We start from the raw sequence: 26,031 nt of genomic DNA, 5'->3' as shown, positions 1-26,031 counted from the left end.
ACTAGTATTTAAGAAATAAGTGCAGTCATGCATTTTGAAGCAATGTTGATTTTTTTAATCCAATATTTATGAGAATGAAGGTGAAATTTGTACCTGTCATATTATGACTGGGGGCTTAATAGATTAGGTGATAAAATGGCCAATTAGCACCTGTACACTTAAATATAAAGATTATACAATCAGACCCCAAATTAACGAATCATGCGAATTTTCTTTTTCCTCAACTAAAAGGAAGGCAAAAACCCTATTTACCGAATATTAAACCCCAAATTAACAAATTATTTTAACAGCCGAAAAAAAAAGATTTTATTTTGTTAATTTGAGTTAGGAAATGTTGAATTGTTTTCCAAATAACTTAACCCATATTGTTCGAAGCAAAAAAGACTTTTTTTGGAATCGGCAATTTTGGGCAGGTGAGAAGGAAGCCAATGAATAGTGATTCTGATGCAGAAAGCAATAATGAAACTCCCATTAAAACTTACTTTTTCAAATGCTTTACATGGCCTGGAAACTAAAAACATATCTCATGTTGCAGGCTGTAAATGACAGAATTTTCTTCTCTCCATAAAGTCAAAAGAGAACTACTTTGAGTCAAATATCAAAGAAATTATCAAATATCTATTGCACAGTGCTTAAAATTTCAAATTAACTAGTATAATAAGTAACGGAATGCTGAGTAAAAAATCTGTTTTTTCTAATTATGGATATTTTTGCGCAGTTGCTTGTTAAGGGCTTTCAGATAAGCTAAGTGCAATTTTTTACATTTTTTTCACACCCTCGATATTACAAATAACCCCGATTTAACGTATAAAAGTTTTGGTCCCGATGAATTTGTTAAATCCGGTGTCCGACTGTATTTGCAGCCTACATCATTATGGTACTTTTGTTTTCAATGCCCGGAGTCTCACTTATCATACTACAATCAAATAAAGAACAATTTTAACAATATATAAATTAAAAGTAATATATACTACTCGGAAACATATTTAATTTCTTTAATCAATGCTAAATATTTCTCTTTTCATATGTATCCATTTGAATGCATCAAATTTGGTGGGAAATCTTTACTAATAATAAAGCGGAAAGTCTCAATGTCTGGATGTCTATAGGATGATTGTGACGCGCATAGCGCCTAGACCGTTCGGCCGAATTTCATGAAATTTGGCACGAGGTTAGTTTGTAACATGGGAGCGTGCACCTCGAAGCAATTTTTTGAAAATTCAATTTTATTCTTTTTGTATTTCAATTTTTAGAACATTTTCCAGAGCAAAATTATCATAAGACGGACGAGTAAATTACGAAATTATCATGACGTGGAATGGGAGAGCGAATGAACATAGCCAATTGGCGAGATATTCATCATCCATTTGTAAATATACAGGCGAACCGAATGACCTTGTAATTTTCAACTACGGACAAAGCCGTGCGGGTACCACTAGTTTCCGATAAAGAAACAATTTGCACCTGTCATACCACGACGAGGAACTTTCTTGTTATTAATATCAACCTATTATCTTTAGTAACATTCTTGTTCATGCTCTCACTAGAACTTCTATTGTGTATCAGACTTTTGAATAGACTTTTACACTTATGCGCCACTTTATTATGCACCTTTTTCTGCTGGTCCCTTTGGTTAGAGCATAAGTGAGAGTTCACTGTACCAAAAAATGACCTCAATCATGAAAGATTTCACTAATTTCTTACAAATTCAAAGAATTTCTTGAAACATGTTAAAAGTCATCATATGTGGAAGAAAGTTGAAAAAAATCTCTTTGTTGTCTTTTCAATGAGTTATTTCTATGCATGCCTTAACATAAAAATTATACTAATACTTACTTAAAATATTTTTCCAACAATTTATTCATATTTAACACAAAATCTGCTTTGAATGGACTCATTGATTTGTAATTATGTGAAATAAGTTTTATCACAGACTGCTCCTAAAAGTAAAAATTAAAATCAATAATCAAATGTAAAAACAAATTAACATTAAAATTTTTTAAAATAATTTCATAAAATAATGTGTTTTATGCAACTTCAATCATTCCAAAATAACTCAAATCTAAAAATACAAATACAATATAATTACAAAATGATGACCAGTAAAAGGCTTTGGGACCTGGATAGATTGGTCTTGTCCATTTATCAACCCCCAATAACATTCAGAGGTTCTCTTAAAAACTATTCACCACATTTTAAGTAGCAACTTCATCCGGCAAGGTTTTCCTAATGTGTATGACTTTATTGAAATGGTAGATTTTTCTACTTTAAAATTATCTGGGGATTTAAATCGGGAGAACCTTTAATTCTGCTAATTGAACAAAAGTTTGGCCCATCAACATTGTTTTAGGGGTAAACTGAGCTCTTTGATCCTCCAGTACAGTGTCTTTCAAATTTTAAAGATTTGTACATGCTTTTGAATGCAAACAAGTTTAAAACTAAATTCAAAGTTCAGTCATGACATCTTTAAAGAAATGAAGTAGCTTTTTCTCCTGCAATAAAAATTAAATAAATTGTTCTTAACATTGAGAGAATGCAAGTTACATTTTTAAAATTGTCCCCTGTCTTCAATAGTGCATTTTTTAGGGGGTGTTAATGGACATGATGTCCATTATGTTAGCTCACTTCCAGTCCAGGGGCATTATCCATCGGTTACAAGAAGAGTTGAAAATCTTCAAGATAACAACCACTATTTTCTGTGCACATTCTACTAATATTTTGGTTGCGTACTATCAGGTCTTGTAGCTTTTATATCAGCGGTTCCCAACCTTTTTCTCTTTGCGAACCCCTTGGAACACGCAAAAAAGTTCGCGAACCCCCTGATGTTGAAATTAGTAGCATGTAAGAAACAATAAAAAAACAGCATGTTTGCTTTCCATTTTTTGCAGCATTTGATTGCAATAAACAAAAATATAATTGTAAAATATCATTAAGTGCAAACATTAATAAAAAGTTAAAACTACATCTACAAGAAAAATTATAAACAAGAAGTTTTATAAACCAACAATTTTTTTAAGCATACTTTAAATTGGGGGAAAAATCCTTAATGCGATATTTGTGGCTGTTTGACGGAACAAAGAAACTGAAAGTTTGGTTCAATGTCTGACAGTTTGAGTCTTAAATCAGGCTCTGCATTCAATCTGCTTCGGTATTTATCTTTGAGATAAGTATAGGAGGAAAATCCTTTCTCGCACAGATATGTTGTACAAAATGGTAATAAAATTCGAATTGCTTTTTTGAACAAAACGGTATAGTCATTTCTTACACTGAACCAGAAGTCAATTAACGAGAGCTCTTTAAAGGTAGTTTTCAATGAGTTATCACAGGATAACTCGATGAGCATTTCCTTTTCAGGTAATGTCAGGGTGTTCTCTAAGCATGGATTTCCTTCAAAAGGAATGCGTATCCACTACTGGATACGCAATCCTTTAGGATACGCAATCCCAAGCTCTCTCATTAGCCTTCATAGGCTAATGAGAGAGAGACGTTACGCCTATTAGGAAAATACTCGTCAAAAGTTAGTTCAAGATGTTGCAGATGTTCACATACATTTCTTTTAACGCTTTCATCAAGTTTCATTGAGTTTTCTGATAAAAAACTACTAAGAGAAGTGAAACAAGAAAACTCACCCATTTCCATGCATTGGATCCAGAAATTCAATTTTTTTACCATAGCTTCAATTTTATCATATACAACGAAAATATTAACAACTGCACCTTGCAAGGATAGATTTAATTCATTTAATTTTGAAAAGATGTCAGCTAAATATGAAAGCCTTTGCATCTAAAGAGGATCGAATATGCAAGTGGACAAGTGAAATGGATGATCAACAAAAAATGCTTGGACTTCTGACTTCAATTCAAATAAGCGTGTCAAAATTTTGCCTCGGGAAAGCCATCTAACTTCTGTGTGAAGAAGTAAAGTAACATGAAGGCTTCCCAATTCCTCACAAAGCGCGTGAAATAGACGGCAGTTTGTGGCATGTGATTTTATGAAATTTACAATTTTTACCGCATCATTCAAAGTAGCGGATAATTCTGCGGGAATACGCTTACATGCTAATGCTTGTCTATGAATGCAGCAATGAGTCCATTCAATTTTCTTGTTGATCTTCTTTACTCGCACCACAAAGCCAACAAATTTTCCTGTCATTGATTTTGCACCTTCCATGCACACACCCACACACAAAGACCAATCTATTCCATTTTCTTCAAAGTACCAGTTGACCAGTTCGAAAATTGCTTCTCCAGTTGTGTTGGTTTTCAAAGGTTTTGCAAATAGTACATCTTCTTTAATTGTATCGTTAAAAATATACCTAACATAGACAAGTAATATTGCAGCGTTTGCGACATCAGTCAACTCATCAAGCTGGATCGCAAAATTATTCTCTTTTATTCTATTCACAAGTTCTTTCTCCACATTACTTGCCAAATCAGTAATTCTGCGTGATACTGTGTTGTTTGATAGCGGAACCAGGTCAATTTTTTTTGCTGACTTTTCTCCCAGCATACACTTAGCAATATCTTTAGCACACGGTCCAATTAAATTTTCTGCAATTGTATGTGGCTGTCCAGATCTTGCAATTCTATAACTGACTCGATATGAAGCTTCAAGGGCCATTTTACTATCTTCGTTGGATTCTAACAGGAACGTAGAGACGCTACACTTTTTATTATATTCCAATTTTCTTTTAAAATATTCGATAGGTTTGTCCTTGTGAGTCGGCTGCTTTGTTTCGAGGTGTCTTCTCAGAAGTGACGGTTTCAAACTGCTGTTCGCTAGAACTTCGTTGCAGAGAAGACAAAGCGGTCTAGGTTCAGACTCTTCTCCAGTAAAATAAAAGCCCATTTGTAAATAGTCACTGTCATATTTTCGCTTTTTTCCTTTTTTCTTCCCTAGTTCACTTTTCTGTTTAGTCGGGGGAGGCGGCAGTTCATTACAGCTATCTATTTCAATATCCTGTGTTGATTCGAAAGTTACTGCTGATGTTGAGGGTTGATCGATTGACTGCTTGTCCATTTGTCGCTCAACCAAAGTACCAGTTTTCAACCATCGATCCATAACAGCAGAAAGTTATTAAATCATAAAAATTACCAACACGATTATAACTTCACAAACAGAGTAGCAAGTTCACGTAGCAAAACCAATTGCAAACAAAATCACTTGTTTTCAAGCATCTCTAAAGTATCTCTAAATACGTCTGTTAACAACTATTTCCCCAGAACTATGAGCATGCTGATGTTATATATTTTTCAAAACGAACAGATGGGTAAAATCCAGTAATAAATTTTAAGTTTGGAGCCTTTTGCTGTCATGTCTGCTATTCGATGACTGAATTCGACGGAAATTCCCGAGTTATATTTCAACCAGATTAGAAATAATACCCCTATGATGCACTGTTTGAGAATTCTTTATTTTTTTCGACATATGTATATTATGTATATTGTTTGATTGACTCCACGCGATGGCGCCTTTTTAAGGTCTTCGTGATCCCCGCAACAGCTTAATACAACATTTCTGCATGGCGCCTCGCAATAAAGAAGGAAGGATATCTCTTTTTGTTGTCTATCGAGAAAAAAAAATGAGAAAATTTCTTTTTAACCAAGATTATAAAACCGCTGAAAGATGTTTTTTTTTTTTTTGAGCTTAATACAAGAGTTTGGCGCGTTTTCAAATTAAAAAAAAAAAAAATTAGTAACTATGTGTGCAAATTGAATATTTTATAATTTTTTACCAAACTAGGAAAAATTGTTGGGCTAAATGCCTTTATTTTTGGTTCTTGAAGAATTTCACCAATATTGTTTAAAAAAAAAACATTTTGTGACTTACCTTTTGCCATTCCGAGAGAAAACCTTGCGCGGGGAATCCCATCCACCTGCCACCGACACTCAAATGTCCGAGTTTGAATCGGAAATGTTCGGAAAAACGTGTGGCACGCTATGATTGGTTGCAGTCATTCGGCAGATGTCGGTAAACTTCCGAAAGAGCACGTGTCAATGACGTGATGAAATCATGTTGAGGTGTTAAGTGCTGAATGCCAAATTAAATAGGAATTGTGCAACCTGCAAGCTGTGTGATTATGGAGTAGTGTTGTTCTGGCAATATGCAAATCATGTAACGTCATTGTTTCTGGAAAGGCCGAATCTGGCTATAAATACGCAGACCGGCGGTAGCTCGATCGCCGGGCTTTGCTACTTTTCTTCTACTCGTCTCCTCGTCTTGTGTTGTCTGTGTCCTGTGGACGTGTTCGTCAAATGTCATCATAAATTTTTGCTATTGGCCTCTTGGTGAGGTCTGGTCTTTCTTGAAGGAGTACTGCTGATGTCTTAAGTTTGGAAAGCGCGTGTTGTGATGACGTCTACCAAAGTAAAGAGTTATAAGTTTCCCTGATGTGGGTCTTTTGTTCTCCGGTGAAAGAAGATCGTGTCCATCCTGGGTATGCCTTTTCCTTGATGTGGTGAACTGTTGCTCACGCGGCCCGAACTGACCTGCCTGCAATTCGTGGGAATTGCCATGCCGTCCAACGACCGGTGAGGCGTCACCATAGAACATCAATAGGACTTTTGATCCATGCATGGACTTATTGTAAGATCTCTTTTTTTAATTTTTCTTCGGGGAACAAATCATTGTGTTGTAATCAATTTTCAATATGTGTCAAATAAATGTTTTTCAGTGTAAAGAATGATTCATGTTTTATTTTCTTCGGGCAGACCACTACCTCAAATTTTTAGTTGGAAATGAGTTGCCTAATTTTCAGCTTAGCTGTAGGCCATTAATCTCAAATTATATCCAACAAAAATCCGCCATTGCACCGAAATTTTCGCGAACCCCCTTCCTGCACCTCGCGAACCCCTGGGGGTTCGCGAACCACCGGTTGGGAACCTCTGTTTTATATCAACATAATTAAGCTACAGATAAGTGTTTAAGAGTCAGAAAGTATACCTTTCCTGAGTGACTAGAAATAGGCACCTATATAACGTAGATAGCTATCATTAAACTAAATTTCAAGCTTCTGACAGAGATAAACTGTTTTTCCTCTTTTAATTCTCATCCAAGTAGAAACAGTCCTCAAATAAACAAAATCAAAAATTATATGTTGCAGTTAGCCTTGATTAGGCCACTTTGGAACAAAATTAAAATTTTTAAAATTCTTGTATGAAATTTGTTAATGTTTTGGAATGAGGGTCACTCACTGTAAGAAAGTCTATATACACTCCTGTTTGTGAAAATTGCAACACCACGAAGGAAGCATCATAGTGGAATGAAATTTAATACACAGTTGAGTGGTAATGAAACAAATAAATGCTTACATTTTCAAACCAGACAAACAATAAAAAGAGATAGAAATTAGTATTTTGTGTGGCCACCACGCACTGCAATAAGAGCTGCTACACAACTCGGCATAGAGTGAAACAAAGTTTGAATATCTGCCTGCGGAAGAGTATTCCATATTGTTTGTATGTGCAACCGAAGTTCATGTGTCGAAGCAACAGGATGAGGATCACGAGCGAGATGCCGCCCACCGAAATCCCACACATGTTCAATGGGTGACATATGTGGGGAATATGCAAGACAAAGAAGAAGCTGTACCTGCTGCGAATCAAGGTAGGATTTGACAATCCTGGCAACATGTGGACGGGCATTATCCTGCTGGAATACAGCCCCTGGCAATCCTTGCAGGAAAGAAAAAATTTGGGGCTGTAAAACTTCGTTAATGTATCGGGTACTGTTCAAATTGCCCACAATTCATCGCAATTGCGATAGTCCATGATATGCTATAGCACCCCAGACCATAACCGGGTGTTCGTCCACTGTATCGTTTGATAATGCACTCTGGAAAGTGCCATTCACCGGCATAGCGCTTGACACGAATTCGGCCATCATGTTTCCACAAACTGAAGCGGAACTCGTCAGAAAAGACAACCTGCTCCCAATCAGCACACCAGCTCCTATGCACATTGGCCCATTGCAGTCGCAGGCGGGGATGGTTTTGCGTGAGAGGAATTCTGAATTGTTAAAATATTTGACATTTTTTTATTTTGTTTTCTTGACTTTCCGGTACTGGGGAAATGATATTAATAATACTTACCTATTTTTATGTGAGGGGACTCTCTATATCTTGACGCTGCACTAATTAAATACAGTCCCAAAACTTTCGTTCTTTCCTGCATGCGTAGTAAGAAAAATGTAAACAAACCGCACGATGCTTGATTGACGGTTCAGTTAAAAATCACAGTGAAAAAAAAAATCTTGTCCGTCAATGTAACCGTTTCAATGAAATTAAGTGTTGCCAAAAATATTTTTGAGTTTTCTTAGTGGATTTCATCGAACTTGCAACCAAGCATATGTAAATTGTGTGGAACGTCATTGAGGCAGTATTTAAGCGGTGGACATCCGTCCATCGATCTCGCTTTCCCCCGTTTCAACTACCAGGATGTCTCCTCCTGCATAAGCTGTTGTAGTGGGCTACCAGCCCCAGGATTTATCGTCCTGTCGATGATGGAATCGCATTCCACTTGATCCACCTGCCAAATGAATTGGGCCGGCCGGCCTTACGTGGATGTTTCAAGACTTCGTTTGGAATCACCTAGCGGAAGACGATTCGAGATCGCAGGACTTTTCTTCCGGTATCAAGATGAACTTTTTAGGAGCACCTGTGGTATGACTATTATATTTATTGTTCATGTTTGCTGCAATATTTTTATTATTGCTGGATAGGATTCTACAGGAATAAGATATTTTTAAGAAACCTTTTTTTCTTGTTAACATGTTGTATTTTAGTACTAATAAATGTTAATGATTTACTTAAATATGCTTTCTAATTTGACTCAACCAAGACACATTTGTGAGGTCCACTAAAAACTTTAATTAGTTTTTCCTCCTGACATGAATAAAGGAATCCTTGCGCGCAGCATACGCTGCAGCAGATGTCTCCGAAAAGATGAAGTACACAATTAAACACTTGTAGCAGTTGACCAATGTGCTGCCAATTGTCCAGAAGAAGCTGTGGGGTCCATAAGCGCCATACACACCAGGTGTCTGTCATTGCGAACTGACGTCACAATTCGCGGGCCACTCCCGGATTTCCGAGCTGTCCGACTCTCGTCTGTCCACTGCTTCCAAACACGCATGATTGTGCTGCTGTTACGCTGCACAAGAGCGACTACAGCACGATAAGACAATCCAGCTTCACAAAGGGCAACAATTCAGCCCCGTTCAAACTACGAAATTTGCTCAAACTTCGCTTTTTCTCATCGAAGAGGCATAGTAAAGATTCAATTAACGTTTACTGCTTAAAATTATCACCGATAATCATACACGCCTCGCTACAGCTATCTATTTATATTCGGTTCGACCCGCGGTTCAGAGAGTGCTGCTCAGCATACGCATGCGCTACTGTCCGCAATTCTAATCATTTGCATATCATGCCCTACTTTACATTTCTTGCAATTTTCAGCTCACTTGTGTAAGTCCTTCGTGGTGTTGCAATTATCACAAACAGGAGTGCATTTTAGAACAGGGTTTTCCATTACATCATCCTATACTGAAGTGTTAGTTATTTGGAGATACAGCTGACACTTCTGCTTGGTTAAATAGTTTTAATAAAATAAAGAAGACAGATTCAAATACTTACATTTCTTGCATCAGCACATCTCTCAATAATTTTGAATAATCGCTCATGAGAAAACTCTGGAGAGTTTTCTTCAGCAATGGTTATAAGGTCATGAAGAGATTTGGCAAGAACTGATATAGGATTACTAGACTCTTGAAGCTAAAAAAAAACAAAATTAATGAATCAGTTATACATATAAAAGCTCACAAATTTAGAATAAAAATACACTATTTAAAATTGAAAAAATTAAATATTGTAGCAGTAAAAAACAGAATACCTCAGGATATTCGAGAACTTTTTCTACAATGTCAAATATCATTTCCCAACATAAATTTCTAAGCACTTCTCCACTCTTTTTCACAAGTCTTTGTAAAGATAAAACAATTTCATACGCTATAATGCTATCATTGTTCTCTAAAGCCTGAAATAAATAAATAAATAATCATTATAGGAACTGGGTGGGGGATTTAACTTAAACATCATGGAATTTAAATTTTTTGGACAGAGAAATTCTCAATTTACCAAATGAAAACTTGAAATTTACCAATAAAATACACACATAAGTATATATCTAATGAGATATAACAGTGATTATCATAAAAAAAAACACAATATTGTATTAGTCTCCAAATTTGCCAAAAAAGAAATTTTTTGGTAATTACTAAGATCTAGACCTAGAATGACCTCCCATTGGGACACCCCTGCTTTCATGTCAACTCTGAACTAAATGTAACAAAGTGCTTTTTGATATTAAACACACACACACACACACAAAAGACAATATCTGACCATCAATGTCAAATTACATCAAGTATTTTTACATAAATACAAAATTGTAATACAAGAGCGTTAAACCTAATCCATTAAAAGTCAGAGTTAAAAAAAACTACATGCAACACTGCATTGTTCCTAAATGGGAACATGCTCGAAATATAAGGGTAAAAAAAATTGAAATTTTCTTTTTGCATTGTTTTGCAGGATACTTTTTAGACTTATTGTTATGAAGTAACTCTATATTTTATATCTGGAACACTGAGCGACATTTATAAAGTTATTCCAAAAGTAGAAAGTCCAATATTTGACTAGTTTTCAGCACTTCAGAGTTGAAAATGTAATCATATCTAGCCCTATATCACAACGAAAAGCTTTAGACTTTTGTTTACTTGAAGGATTTATCATTGGGATCTGTAAATTTTGATTTCAGAACTGATTTGTTAAAAAAGTTTAAAGGTATCCACAGAATTGTATGCAAAAACAGCAAAGTCTTTTAGATTCTTGGTAATAAAACGTGTCTAAAATTAACAAATTATTTCAAAGAAATATTTGATGGTTACTCTTTTTCATATTTTGCTGTGCAGTATTGATTAATTTCTTATATCAAAATTACGGCTATAAAGAAATTTAAATTAAATCTCACCCACTTCATTATAAACAGGTGTGACTATATTACTTTCAATGAAAATATTTATCTTGTAAAGAAACATTAACTAATGTCTATGTTTGATGCTTAGTTTCATTAAGCTTTTATATGAATAATTGAGAAAGCACATAAAATATTGCTTAAAGAAAACTTGATATTGGGCACAATGTTAGAAAGTTGAATTTTTGTATACTACAATGCCTTAACTTTTGCTGCATAATTAAAATTTCCTGGAATTATTTCAGGAAGTTTATCAATCCTTCAACTGAGATAGAATTCTTATACAGCTGTTGCTGGACAAAACTCTTGCTTTTTTTTTTGCGAAAACTAATTTTTTTACTGTAAAAAACCATTAAAAACATGTTACTGAAATTATTGTGTATCACTAGCGTCTGGTTTTTCCTATCTTTCTGGCAGCATTTGAATCTCGCATTGGTGTTGGATAAACGATGCATCTTTTGAGGCTGTCCAAGAGTTGATGCAATTTCTGGTATTTTGACATGAAAGGACTGCTTAGCCAAGCCATATGTCATCGACTGGAACATGTGTTAGTCAGAAGAGGCAATGTCTGGTGAATATGAAGAGTGGATTAGTACTTCCCAATTTTATACTTCCAAATAGGTTTTTACCGGTACTGCAACATGTGGCCGAGCATTGTTATGTTCTAAAATGATCTTGTGCTATCTCTGCTCCTATAAAAATCATTTCTTCCTTTAATGCTCAGCTTATTTGCTTCAATTGTAGTCTAGTACGATCTCCCGTGTAGATTTCATTTGGTTCGAGAAGCTCAACGCTTTTTAAAAAAAAATTGGTGCACCAGAGAACTCTTTATTTTTAAGATCAAAATCATTATTTGTAAAATATATGTATAGGTTTCAAATCGTAAAAATTGAGGATTACGTTTAAAGCTTCCAAACCAATCTCTACAAGTTGTTTCAGACGAAGCATGATTGCCTTAAGTCTCCACTCATATTGTCAGATTTAAATCTTTTTTTTTTTTTTTTGGAACAAAAATAATGCATTTAAATTCTCCACAAATACTCATTATTTTTTTGTCAGCATGAAATTTGACATATTTAAGATTTGAAGAATAAAGTTGGTTGCACTTAGTCAAAATAACATACACTAAATTTCTAGCACTTGTAAATAGATGCGTCATTATCATAAAATAACACAATCAGTTCCGGTATGCAGTCTGTTGGAAAATAGCGAGAACTTATTCAACAATTCAATAAAATGAAAAAGAATACATACGCCAAATTTACTTTCACACTGGGGAGAAAAAAACAGCAATAGTTTAAAAAGGGCAATCTGAATGTTTTTGAAGACTACATTCTTATAAAACGGCAGCTTATAACTAAATGGTTAGGTACTAACTCTAAAAAATGATGGTAATACAGCAGCTGGTGGATGTGTCAATGTCTGTACTCGATTTGAGCCCCATAATGCCATTCCAATAAAGAAAACTGCTCCACGAACTAGAGAAGCTTGTTTGTAGTTATATCTGAGGGAAAAGGTAAAATGCGTCAGTTACAATTAAGAAAAAGAAATAAAAACATAAGTTCAAACTATTCTAACATGGAAAAAAATATCATAATGTACTTATTGCCATATACCTAAGTCAGTCAGAAAGTTAGTTGCACTAATTCATAACAATTTTTCGTCAAAGGCTATTTTCATGAAATTCAGTGGCATTAGTTCAGACATACCGTATATATTCACATATATTTGCTTCACTTGAGCAAAGAAAAGACCAAGGGCACATGATTCAGTTGTTTAAATTTATTAAAATGAAAAATGTTACGGGGCTGAAGTTTAGCACTGAAAACAGGACAAGGGGTCATTGTTTTAAGTTATTTAAATCTCAGGCTAACATGGATATTAGGAAAAATTATTATTATAGCAGGGTAGTGGAACTTTGGAACAGTTTACCGGAAGAGGTGGTAATGAATAAGGGAGTAGATAGCTTTAAGACGGCCATTGATCTTCACTGGGGATTCTAAATTGACTAGGACCAGTCTAGCTGGGCCCAGAGCCTGTTGCTGGTCGTCACTTTTGTATTTGTATTTATAAGTAGAGAAATTTAGTACAATAAACGAAGTTAAAAATTAGGAGGTCAACTTACAAGCGAGCCTACTTACCCTCAACAATTCTTCGGAAAAAACACTTGAACGTGTGAACATTTTTTTCCTGATTTTAGTCCCACCCTTTAAAACAGATGCTAAAAATACTTACATATTCTGCTATAGTTTTACATGGTCTGACTGAAAAAAAGACAAAATAATTACAGTAAATGACCAACTATGCAAGAAGGGCGGGAATTGCAAATAACGCACTGAAAGTGAGCCTCCATCTCGGGCTGCAATACACTAAAGCACAATGCTTAATAACGCAAAAAAAAAAAAAAAAAAAGAAATTGATTCCTTTATTTTTATTAAAATATTTTTAAAAGATCTACTGAAATTTACCATATTTTCATTATTGTCTTGTTTCCAAATTTTAACAACAACAGAACTAACTCAGCTGCAATGAGTTTGGATTATATATTTATGGAAATTTCAATCAGAATTCTGCTGCAGAAAATAAGTCATCAAAACGACATTTTTTGGGCAAGCGGAATTCGAAATCATAATATTAGCACAACACGCTAACCAAGTCTCCATTTTGGGATGATATGCATTGAAAGAAAGTCTGATTAAAGAAGTTTTAATATACTATGTTGTTAAATATTTGGTAAAAAGTATAAAATTATTTCTCTAAGCTTCATGTCGATTTAAAGACCATTACAATTTAAGAATTTCTTACAGATTGTTCGGAAAATTTGTGATTGCGAGTTTCAATAGCTATTAAAATACTTGTGAGCTTTAAAAAGAAAAATATAGGGTGCACACAACAGACAATTGATGTATTTATAATTTAACTAACAATTTTATTGCTCTGCAAATCGTATCAACTGAGGTGTAAGTTTTCTCATTGAAAGTTATCCTTTACACTTATAGTTAATTAGTGCATGTGCCCCATGTTTTTCCTAATTATTGAACTAAATTTTGAACACCTTTATTTGCACACATGTATGTAGCAAAATTAGGTTACTATTATTTTTAATGCAAAATATTACTTTTAAAAATTATTGTTACTTATTTATTTATTTGATATTTTCTCATTAACCCGTTCGAACCCAGCGGCACGCCGCCGTGACAGAACGATTCCTGTCTTATTTTCCCAGCGGCACGTTACCGCGATGCTCTCTTGTCGACGCTTACATCCCAGCGGCACGTGGGCGCGTTTTCAAAACGGAACGATTTATTTGAATTTTTAAATGATAATAGATGGCGCTAAATGGTTGTAACTTTCATCATACTCGAGTCACATGGTATTTGACCTTCATGTACAGGCGTTAGTTTTAGTTTCGCGCTGTCTGATAGGTTAGGAGGATAGATTTATTAATGTAAACAAACCGGGAGTTCTGGCTCTTTAAACTGACAGTTAAAAGGACGCCAGCGCGTTTGTTTATTGCTTTGCTTTTTTCGAATGCAGTAATGAAATAACTATATCTAGCTGACTAATACATGAGAGGGGGAGGGAATTGAATATTTCTCAAAGTGCTTAGCAGAGGTCTGAGGATTTATGGCTCGTTAGAAGCGCACTTTTGATTTGGAAGTACATGTTAATTTCGGTTTCTTTTCTGCTTTCGCTTCTTTCTTATTCATTTCTTTCATTTGCTGAACTTCGATTATTGAATCCAGATGGCTAAGATGGGAGAAGGGGTTCTTCAGGGTGTATTTTGTGGGATTTTTGAGGCATGTGCAAGAGATGTAGTTAGTTCAATTTTGTTAGCCATGGCTAAAAGACCGAGATATTTAACGGAGAGTGAAATTAGTAAAATTATGAATGAAAGTGATTCCGAAACTAGCGAAGATAGTGACTGTGATATAGGAAATTATAGTGGTTCAGAAGGTTCATCTTCCTCAGAAACTGAAGGATATGATTATGATGAAGAGGTTGCAGGCGATGCTTGCTCTGAGCCTGCCACTAATTGGTCTTCAGAGATAAAACAAATTCCGCAAATTGACTTTTCGGTGAGAACTGGACCAAATTTTACCACTGCGCAGCCAGTGACTGAACTGGATTGTTTTAACCTTTTCTTTGATGAGAGACTTTTAGATATCATCGTCAATGAAACAAATGCTTTTGCTCAGAAAATAATCGAGAAAAAGCAAAGTGAATCTGAACCCTCAACTAGCTGTCTTATCAAGCCTTTTCAGAACATAACAGTGGATGAACTTATGATATTTCTCTCATTAGTAATTCTAATGAGTATCATCCGAAAACCTAACTTAAAAATGTATTTTTCTACAAATACAATGCTTTTAACACCATTTTTTAGCATGGCTATGGCAAGAAACAGATTCCTAGACATTTTGAGATTCCTGCATTTTAATTCCGATGCCGAAGCGAAAAAACTGGAGAAAATCAAGCCAGTACTAACTGCACTAATAGAAAATTTCAAGTCCATACTTACGCCTGAAAGAAACATATGCATTGATGAAACTCTGTTTGGTTGGAAAGGACGTTTAAGTTTTCGTCAGTATATACCATCTAAAAGAGCGAGATATGGAATAAAAATATATAAATTGTGTGAATCGCAGACAGGATACATATGGAACTGTTGTGTTTACACTGGAAAGGATACTGAGATCATTCAAACTGCAGGTCTCTACGGTGAGAGAGTTGTGAAAACACTTTTATCAGATCTGTTGGGAAAAGGATACAACTTATATTTAGACAGATTTTTTGTGTCCCCAAACCTTGCTTCATATCTGCATGAAAACAACACAAACATGTGTGGGACTGTCATGCGAAACAGAAAAGGAATGCCGAAAATCATTCCTGATGTAAAAAAAAATGAAACTGTTGTGATGCAGAAAAATTGTGTGAACTTATTTGCATTTAAGGACAAAAAGAAAACTGTTTTAATGCTGTCAACTGCTCATGACAATGTTATTGTGTCAGTCGGCAAGAAAGACAGAAAGACTGAAGAGGACATTTCAAAGCCATTGTGTGTTGTTGAATACAATCAAAACATGGGAGGCGTTGACTGCGGTGATTCAGTCATTCACCATTATCCTGCTTTCAGAAAAACAGTTAAATGGTATAAAAAACTGTTTTTTGGATTTTTAGATATGGCACTTCTAAACGCAAACATTATATATTCGAAAGTAAAAGGAGAAAAACTATCAGCTTTGGAATTCAGAACTAGAATTGTTCATCAAATAACTGATAAGTTTAGCAAACCGAAGACTCATAAGATAGCTCCAAAATCACCGGACACTCAACCTTTCCGATTATCCGGTAGACATTTTCCGAAAATTTACATTGATGGAAAAGGTAACAAAGCTAGAAGACGATGCGTCGTTTGCGCAAAAAACAAAAAGTCAAGGCAAACTTCGTGCTATGAGTGCAAAATATGCAACGTAGGACTGTGTGTCGATCCTTGTTTTGAACTATACCACACGCAGCAGAATTTTTAAAATTAAGTTCATAAAGACTAGTAAAGCACAGGTTTTTTTCATTCTGATTTCAATGGTATTTGTTCATATGTTTATTTGCGTATCGTATCCTTTATTTTTGTGTGCATACAGAAGGTTAGTGTTTTGCATATTTTTTTCTTTTATTTTAGTGTTATACCTTCGGTGTTAATAAATATTAAGTAGTTATACATTATTTACATATCCTATAAATTTGGAGTATTTATATTGAAATTCTGATTTTATATGATTTTTTTAGGAAAATTAGGCTTAACAGCTCAAAGTGCGTGGGCCCGTGGCGACGTTCCATTGCGGAGCGTTCGGTCCCGTGAGTGCGTTTTGTTTTCCGCGCGCTGGTCCTCAAGGGGTTAAATACATATTTACTCAAAATATAGTATTGGGCAGTTTCGGACACTTTTCTACACAAGTGACTGGATTGTAAAAACCAGGAGCCTCCAACCTTTTTTGCTGGAGTGCCAAATTGTAAATTTTTGGAGTTGAGGCGGCCAAACGCAGGACAGGATTTATGTATCAGTTAGACAAGCTATAGCTTAAGGCCCTCGCTTTGTTGAGACCCCCCAACTCCCTCAAAATAGTACGATTCATTACAAAAAAAAATGAAAAACACTTGAAAAAATTAATTTCATTTTTAAATGCTTGGAAACCTTGAAAATTTTGAAAAGTTTGGATACAAACCTTGAATTTTAAATTTTCTTTACAAATGGTAGGGGATAAGAGAGAAGAATGCCAAAATACGTCAAATTAAGCTCCTTACTAAACCTCCTGCACTAAAAATGTAAAAATCATGGTTCTCACATTTCTGTAACATACTGCTTGAGACAAATTTTTGTGACTCGCGTGTTTCACAATTTGCTATTTAATTTAATCCCAAATGCAGTATTTTGGAAAAATTTTTGCATTGCTTGCTTTTTTCATACTTCTACTGCATATTGTAAATCTGTTTATTACAAAAAAAAAATTACACTACTTCTATTCTTTTTTGTTTTCTGCACTACATGTAATTAAAAAAAAGTTGTTGTAATGAGAAATCTATAGTTTATTTCTACTTTTAAACTTAAAATAGCTGCTTCTTACCAAGTTAGAACATTACTATAAAACTGTACAATCAAGAACTAAAAGGTGAGAAACTGGAAAGTGCAGATGAAGTGCCTTAAATAATTTTAATTGTTCTTGAGTCTTTAAAAATAAATAGATAAGTCTTTGAAAATCTCAAGCAAATTGTACTTCAATTTTATTTCTTGTCAAGTTTATAAATTATGAATTGTCTAAATGGGCATGTTACTCTTTTGTTACCTATTTTCTTTTAACTGCCCTTTCTTTCAAAGCATTTTTTACTGTTGATCATTCGATATTTACTCCATCGTTATATTTGGCAGTGAGTTTGAGGGGTGGTCGAGAACTAATTGTACTGAAACCCGATGTGAGCGAGTAAGGCAGTGGCGCACACAGAGGCGACATGTATCTGAGACCAAATGCCCGTCTCTAGGGGCAGCGTCATGCATCAGACAACTTCACTTTTGCGCACACACTAAGAAGATGGGAGTCTTACGTTCTTAAGTGCCGCAACTAGCAATTACGTATGTTTTTCCATTTACTCAAGCACTGAACAGCTAGAAATAAGGGAAAAACATTTATATGAAATGTTACATTAATTAAAATAAAAAAATAATAAAATGGCTCATTTGGCAAAATAACTGATCTCATTCTAAGTTTAGGCAGTAAAGTACAAATAAATGATATGTACCCATTGTAAATAAAAAATAAACATACTAGGAAAATTTTTTAATTATGTATTACGATAAATGTTACATGAATATTTTAACGCTGGAAATTAACTGAAGAATTAAAATTCTATCTTTTTAAATTAGAACTAATTCAAAATAACTATTTAAAGATAACTAAATAATTTTTAGTGTGTATTATCTTAATTTTCAAAATAAGAACATATATAACTTTTAAAAAGTTTTGTTTGTCTTTTTTTCCTGATATTTTTGTAGTTCCAATTACCCTTTATAAAGGCTTCAAAATGCAGAATTTTACATCTATTTTTTAAAAATTTCACGGAGATAGAAACCCCTGGCTCCTCTAAAATTGGGGATTTCTATACCTCACTTAAAGGGAAGCCCTGTAACACCCTCTTGATACCATTACTCCTCTTAAAAGGTCAAGCATAAGAGGACAGCAGGGCAAAACACATTAAAACAACAAAAGAGAAAAAGCATGGCTCCATTTATTACATGAAAAAGACAACATATAGTGCAGGAGGGGAGAGAGGGGGGGGCAACTTAAACATGGCTTCTTCCCCACCGATAAAATAATTATTCAGACTACAAAAGGAGCTCTGTATGGGAAATAGCTTACAGCCCCAAGAAGTCTAAATTTGGCCCTGGTTAAACATTACAACAATATTTCAGTTCAGATAGTTTAATTAGATTGAGCCTTTATAAGATTTGAAACATATTGAATGTAATGCATTTGAACGCAAAATTTGAAAAGAAAACAATCTGAAATTATTAAATTTAAATGAACTTACTTGTCTTGTAAAATAAGGCACAGTATAAATATACTTGTATGGCCTGCATTAGTCCCAAGCAAATTTCTCATAAGCTGAAATAAACATATGAGCTTTCTTGATTGTTTGAAATATTAAAAATTTTACTTATCAAATTTGACTGACACCCTTTCACTTTTTAAGATTGAATTCATCAAACGAAATGATTATATATGGATATACAGTAAGTGCTACTTAATGAAATCACAGTTAATGTAATCATTTGCATAACCAGACCAGCCAATCAACAGACCGCCAGAAACAAACACATTTTCCCATCTCTAAATCTTACTTTCCAATTTTTGATTTTTCATTTAATTATTTTAATTATTCTTTAACTTTTTTTAAAGCAATATTTTAGGAAGCATTTGGCCTTCTTTCAAGTTTTCTTTCTTACTTTTATTCCTACAGGAAAGTAGGTTAAAAAGGATGCATGGTAGATCAGAGTAGTGGCACTACCACACTGGAGAAAGGTTGGAAATTCTTAAAGTAACAGTGACTAGCACAAGATTTCAGACAAGCAGTGGCGCCGACTCCATGGGGTCTGAGGGGGCACCCCAAAAATATTTTTGAGGGGGCAGAGCCCCCCAATAAATCAAGAAAAGTATTAAGCTATATTATGTTTTCTAAACAAATAAATTTCTTTTATTTTCCTTGTTTGAAGATAGTTTACCTTGTAAAATACATTCAGTACTGAGCTAAAACAAATAATTATTACGGTAGTAAGCAGGTTAACTGAAAACAAGTAGTGTGAATAATGATGGTGTTATAGTGCTGCAAGCACACTTAGAATTTGTCCCAGTGCGCGAACTTACGGGTCAAATCTGTTGCTGGTAGGCAGCGCTGCCGCGAGCTCATCTAAGTGTTGCTGATCCAGAAAAAATGTATGGGGGTTTGATTTGTATATTAAATTGGAGGCGTGGTAGTTTAATACTTTTAGGAATCATGTTTAAAAGAAAACTTTCACAAAAAAATTATGATCCTTCGCTTCCTCAGAATCGACGTATACCAAAGAAGTATGAAAACAACGAAGCCAGCTCACAGCACGCTTTCAAAATCCCAAAGGAGTATTGGAAGGTACTTTACATTGAGATTTGTGAAATGGTGCAATCTTACATTATTGGGCGGTTTACATCAACTGGACTCACACTGATCATTGCAGTTGAACAAGAGTGCTTGCGTTTATTAAACAGAGATGAAACAAATTTTGAAAAATCACACTTTCAAAAATAACCTAGACATTGAGAGACTGCGTTTACACTTGAACTTTGTTAGCCGGTATAACTAATGAAAAGACAACTGGTCTTAAAAAAAACATGCGTAAATTAAATTACCTTTTTTCGAAAATACTGTGCCTGTTTGTATTTATTTTTTCCCTTTTTCAAAGCCAAAAAATATGAGTCAGGCTTGTCGAGTTTTCGGGATTCTAATGTGATTATATGGCAATAGATAAAATTTTAAATCATTGAGATTTTCCCAATCATTTGACAACAATTAAATCACATGATAGCCTTCCTAGAGCATACAATTTTTAACATGATTTATTTTTCACATTGTTGCATTAATTAAGCTATTTTTATTTGCCCAAAAAGGCAAAATCAGCCCCCCTTGGAGCGACTGGCGCCAAAATTGAAACAGCGCCTGCTTTCCTGTAGGTTCAAATTTATTTTAAATTAGATCTAAAATGCAGCATTACTTCTTATGATATGGCTCTGTTTCTTGCGATATAGCTCTCGCAATGAACAGAAAAAGAAGGTGGATTACACCACTCCCTTTTGAGCTATTAATGCCAAAATCGAATCGGCTCTTGTATCCCCTAAGATCTACCTAGGGATCAATTTTCATTTGATTCCGTTCATCACCTCTTGAGATATAGCAGTCACAAGTATTGAGAAAAATATTTGATTGCTCAACCCCCATTAGTGCTATTGGCATGAAAATTGAATTAGTATCTGTACCCTTTAGGGTCAACATATGGACCGAGAGAGAATTTCATTTCTTTCTGCCCATTACTTCCTGAAATATAGTAGGCAACAGAGAAAATGTTTGATTGCCCTGTCCCCTTGGAGGAATGAGCATCTAAAAATAATTGGGCACCAATTCACATGGGGGTACATTGGCGAACCAGTAGTCAAAATGGAGGTAACACACCTCAGATCTTCAATTAGCACCTTGAGGGCTGATTGAAGATTAGATATCCAATTTAAACTTGATGTTAAATTTATTGTTTACTAAATTAGGTAGTTTTTAGCTTTATTCCCTCCTTCTTATATTCTGACTTGACAATCCTGTGCTGTTGTGCTAGAGGCTAGCAGGAGTGCAGCAAAGACATAGCTAAAAGACGGTAACTAGAAAACCTTGCAACCTTTCTGCAACACTTTTTGACCCAGGTGCTGCTGGCATAGCCTTCAACTTATACACAAAGCAACACCATTCATTTCCTCATCTCTCTTCTTTCTGGTTTTTCTCTCTCTCTCCCTCCCATTCAGGGCCCAGGGTTATTTCTCATGTATACCGAGGAGGTTGTAAAGTCTTCTACTCATCGTCAAGGGCGCCCATATAGGGGGGCAAGGGGGCTGCCCCCCTTTTTGAAATTAGAACTTTCTTGCTTTTGGTACTTTTTCCTTTGCAAAAATGTAAAAACATTTATTCTCCAGCCATTAATGCTGAGTTATGAAAAATAAAATATTTTAATGACTCTAATCTGTCCTGAAATCGGTTTTCATGGAGAAAATACCCTCCTAACCCATGGGGAAAATATTTGAGCCTCCCCGCCTTACAATTTTGCATATGGGTGCCCTTGCTTATCGCCAATTGACCATGTCTTAATTACACTGAAAAAAAAAAACATTTTCAGTCTCTAACAAACATGAGTTTAACAATATTATAAATATTTGAGTTTTAACTAACATGTATACCTTTAAATGAAATGTTGTCATGTGATACTTAGCTCATTTCTTTCATAACATAAAATAATTTGCAAAATTGAACATACCTTCCAACTGCATTGTGAAAACTGTTCCATGTTCACAGTAACACACAATGTATGAATAAACTTCCGCAGGACATTATCAGGTACATGACTGTAACACAATATGGCATCTAAGATATTCAGACATTCCTATTCAAAAAATATTTTTATGTTGTCTTTATGATCAAAAAAACAGTTTCATAAAATATGTTTTCAAATTTGTCTTATGTTACAATATTAAGATTTCTGCACAGAAAACATTGCAACAAATACAATGCATAAACATACACAAGCATATATGCATACAGGGTGTTTCAAAACTTTCGGAAATAGAATTTCGACATTTAATCAGCATAGGCATGTTTCCAAAACATAAGGTTTTACTCCATACGAAGTAAAAATTAAAAAAATTAAATGCAAATAGGGGATATCTTTATAATTTGAGGAAATTTTAAATTTTAAAAATAGCTACAAATTTTGCAGGCAAAAAATGTAGAAATTTCTAGATAACACAAACTTAATTTCCAAATGTATTACAGTAGGTCATTTTTTTACATAGTTCATTTTTCTTTTGGAATGCTAAAAGCAATGGGGAACAAAAAGTTAAGAATTATGGAAGCTTAAAAATTAATCCTCATTAACTTCAAATCCCTGAACTTGCCATCGCAGTGATAGTTGAGGGAGAACTCTCAAATCACCAAGTAAAATATCACAACAAATAATGCTGAAATGATAAGATTATTCGCCAAAAACTTTAACCGAATAGCAAAACATTAAGATAATTTTAAGTGAGAAACTTACTAAGAATATTTAAATAATAGGAGAAATAAGCTTAAGCAGCAGTTTTCACACTTTTTTGTGCATTTCTATGTTTGTTTTTATTAATCTATTAGGAGTGTATTAAAAGGGAAATAAATTTTACATTTTAGTATCTTAAACTTTGTTTGTGCTCAATATTTTTCTCAGTCCCCAAGTATTTTGGGACTGCTAACAGTATTGTCATAGCCGCCCGGAGCGCAGTCTTGAATAGTATACTTTAAAAATTCATGATTACACGTTAGTTATAATAAAATTTGATTTATATATATATATATATATATATATATATATATATACACATACAAGCATTAGCTAATAAATGCATACAGTTACAATTAAATTTAGCATCTTTCTCAAAAAGTTGTGTAAGAAACAAAAATGACTTTATAAATGCTCAAGAATGATTTAGATTACCTTTCACTTTCTTGTTTTAAATGCTGCTCAAGTTTGAAAGAAAATTTTCAGATGGAAGAGACAGCAACTTGAGAGCAAGATTTTGACTGCCAAAGCTATCTACACCAGAAGATTTATCAAAAAGCGAACTTATAAGAAGTAAGAGGAATTGCATTATTTTGAGTTATGTATTCAATATGATTTCGATATGCAGCATGTTTTCAATAACTGCTTATACATTCAATTTTGTTTGGGAGCATTTGATCATGTGGACAAATATGTATACAAAATCAAATCTAACAAAGATAGGTGCTTTCAACCAATGAATTCAAAAAAGAAAAAAAAAGAATATATACACAGAAATTATGGAAAATGTGTTTTGTTCTACATATCTTCTGCAGGACACAAAAATTAAGAAGTTGAAAAAAGTGATATACTAACTTGAATATCTCCATCAGAATTTGTTTTAGTGCAGTAAATACTGATACATCTACAAAAAAGAAAAAAAAAATCATGATTCCAAAATCTGAAAATATACTTATGCTCATAAACTAATGAGATTCAAGGATATTGCAAAACTTAGGTGAAGGGAGAAACATTTACTTTTCAGAACAATTACCACACACTTGAAATCCTCTTGCAAAATAGTAAATTATGCCAAACCTTTTAATTTTTTTCCCCTCATTTTAATAATTACCACTAATTGTTCCTTATTTTTTCCTTAAATCTATTTTCCATTTAATTTTGCATAAACCAAATATAAATTATTTGTATTTAAGTAAATTACGAAGGTTTCAAAGATATTTTGCTTTAAAACAAGAAGAAAAACATTAAGAGTGCCTCAGCTTCAAATCATTAGGAGTGCCATGCACACCAAAAGAGTTAAAATAATGTGATTTACGATTGTGCTGAACTGCACCCACAAGATAAAGTATATGTTAAATCGTACCTTTCACATAAAAATTTCGATAACACAACTTGAGAAAAAAAAATATATCCCTGAAATTTTAAATAATATATCATAACGTCTCGACATGTTCTGTAGTTCATATTGTCCAATCTAATACAGCAATTTTGAAATTCGAATCAACTAACATTGGAATCTGGTAATATATTTCTAAGGCGCCATTATAGCATAACTTTTATCACACTTGACAACTTTACAAAATGGAAAAACAGGAGAAAGTTTTACACCTCGGAACCAGATGAAAACAAGTAAACAATTGATAATTTTCATGTTCTTTGAGAGACATCATAGAAAATTCAATTCTCAATTTAATCCAAGTTAATAATTTTTCAAAGACATATAAAATTTATAAAAAAAATAACTTTTGCTATTGCTATTTTTTAGTATTATTCAGTACATTATTTGAAACCGTAGTCATCACTTGAAATTGAACTTGACTGAAAATTTCAGTCTTGTAGTTGATTCAAGACAAAAATAAATGAATGTATAACAAGTATTCATACATGGTCATGAGAAACGCGTATAAATAAACATGAAAAATTAGTTTTATTATAATCTAGCAACCATCAGAATTTTTTTTGAAAACAGAAATTAACAAAAGTGCTGATAGATTGTTCAAAGTGATTAGAGTAGCTACCTTATCATTTTTTAAAAGCATCTTTTCCAAATCTTTGGTGCAACAACATCCAATTTCTTTGCCTGTATAGTTAGAAGGTTTTCTAAATTTTTACTTCCAAGATGAAAGCAAAACTAAAAAGACTTGACAGTCACAAGTTTGCAACATTTTTATTCCTTTAAAAACAGGAGAAATTTCTCCAGTGGCAGGAGGCTAGAGATAGAACACTATAAACAAAGTCAGTTGGCATGTCTTTTTTATGCTTTTTTTTATCTACTATGGATTCTATAATCAACAAATAAGGTGTTTTGTAGTTTTTTTCCCTCTACTGATAGTTTGTGATATTGATTGTCCAGGTCTGTTTGCATTTGAAGGGCTCGAGGCAAGAATGAGATATGCCACACCATGCAAATTTTTTCAGTAGGCCCATTTCCAATGGATAAAAAATATTTGTAGAATGTTTCAAAGGTATTATTCATTCTACATTCTGCAATACTAAAATCAGATAAGTTTTTCTCTAAATGACATAATCCATTGTCATGTTTATTTCAATTTTAGTTATGCGAAACAAATATTTTGATTGAAAAGTCACTCCTCATGGCTTGTCACATTTCTGCCCCGAGCCCTTCAATTCTATGATAAAAAAAATTTTTAAAAATCCTAATGGCATTGGGTAATAAATAAAATAAAACCGAGTATGAATGTGTTGCAAGTACAGTTGCAAAAAAATTAAACAATGATGTTCAAACTTTCACAAGCACTTACTAACAAATAACTGAGAACAAGGGACAAAAATTATCACCAGCAAAAACATAACTGAATTACTTACTCGATAAAACCAGCAACAGTATCATCATAAAGATAAGCAGCATTAAATTTAATGACATTTGTAACTAATGGCAGAAATTCAGCAGTATTGCCAGCAGAAAATATTTGCGGAAACCAGTGAAGAAGAAATGGGCCTAAAACATAAGATTAATACTCAAGTAAAATAATTTCTTCATATTTAACATCATATTGAGTTGGTGAACGTGTTAAGAAGTATTTTAAATAAAACATTTGCATGTTTCAATAATGTATATTTATGTTTAAATTAATTAAAAGAACGTCTATTATTTGCAACCTTTCATTC

The 26,031-nt window shown here is 33.8% G+C and overlaps 1 protein-coding gene across 1 annotated transcript in view; it reads right to left on the bottom strand.

The window, feature by feature from the left end:
• LOC129221656 (tuberin-like) overlaps positions 1-26,031 on the bottom strand; it is a 165,904-nt gene that overhangs the window by 116,052 nt on the left and 23,821 nt on the right. Inside the window, exons 6-13 of the mRNA XM_054856184.1 lie at positions 25,729-25,861; positions 23,758-23,806; positions 22,129-22,254; positions 19,116-19,189; positions 12,411-12,537; positions 9,891-10,034; positions 9,635-9,772; positions 1,837-1,940 (exon numbers count right to left, since the gene is read on the bottom strand). Of these exons, the coding sequence (XP_054712159.1) occupies positions 1,837-1,940; positions 9,635-9,772; positions 9,891-10,034; positions 12,411-12,537; positions 19,116-19,189; positions 22,129-22,254; positions 23,758-23,806; positions 25,729-25,861 (895 nt within the window). The remainder of the gene's footprint in view (positions 1-1,836; positions 1,941-9,634; positions 9,773-9,890; positions 10,035-12,410; positions 12,538-19,115; positions 19,190-22,128; positions 22,255-23,757; positions 23,807-25,728; positions 25,862-26,031) is intronic.

This window comes from Uloborus diversus, chromosome 1 (assembly GCF_026930045.1).
Source record: "Uloborus diversus isolate 005 chromosome 1, Udiv.v.3.1, whole genome shotgun sequence".
NCBI classification, from domain to species: Eukaryota; Metazoa; Arthropoda; class Arachnida; order Araneae; family Uloboridae; genus Uloborus; species Uloborus diversus.
Note: the sequence above shows the minus strand (reverse complement) of the source record. Positions and strands in the feature narration are given on the sequence as shown.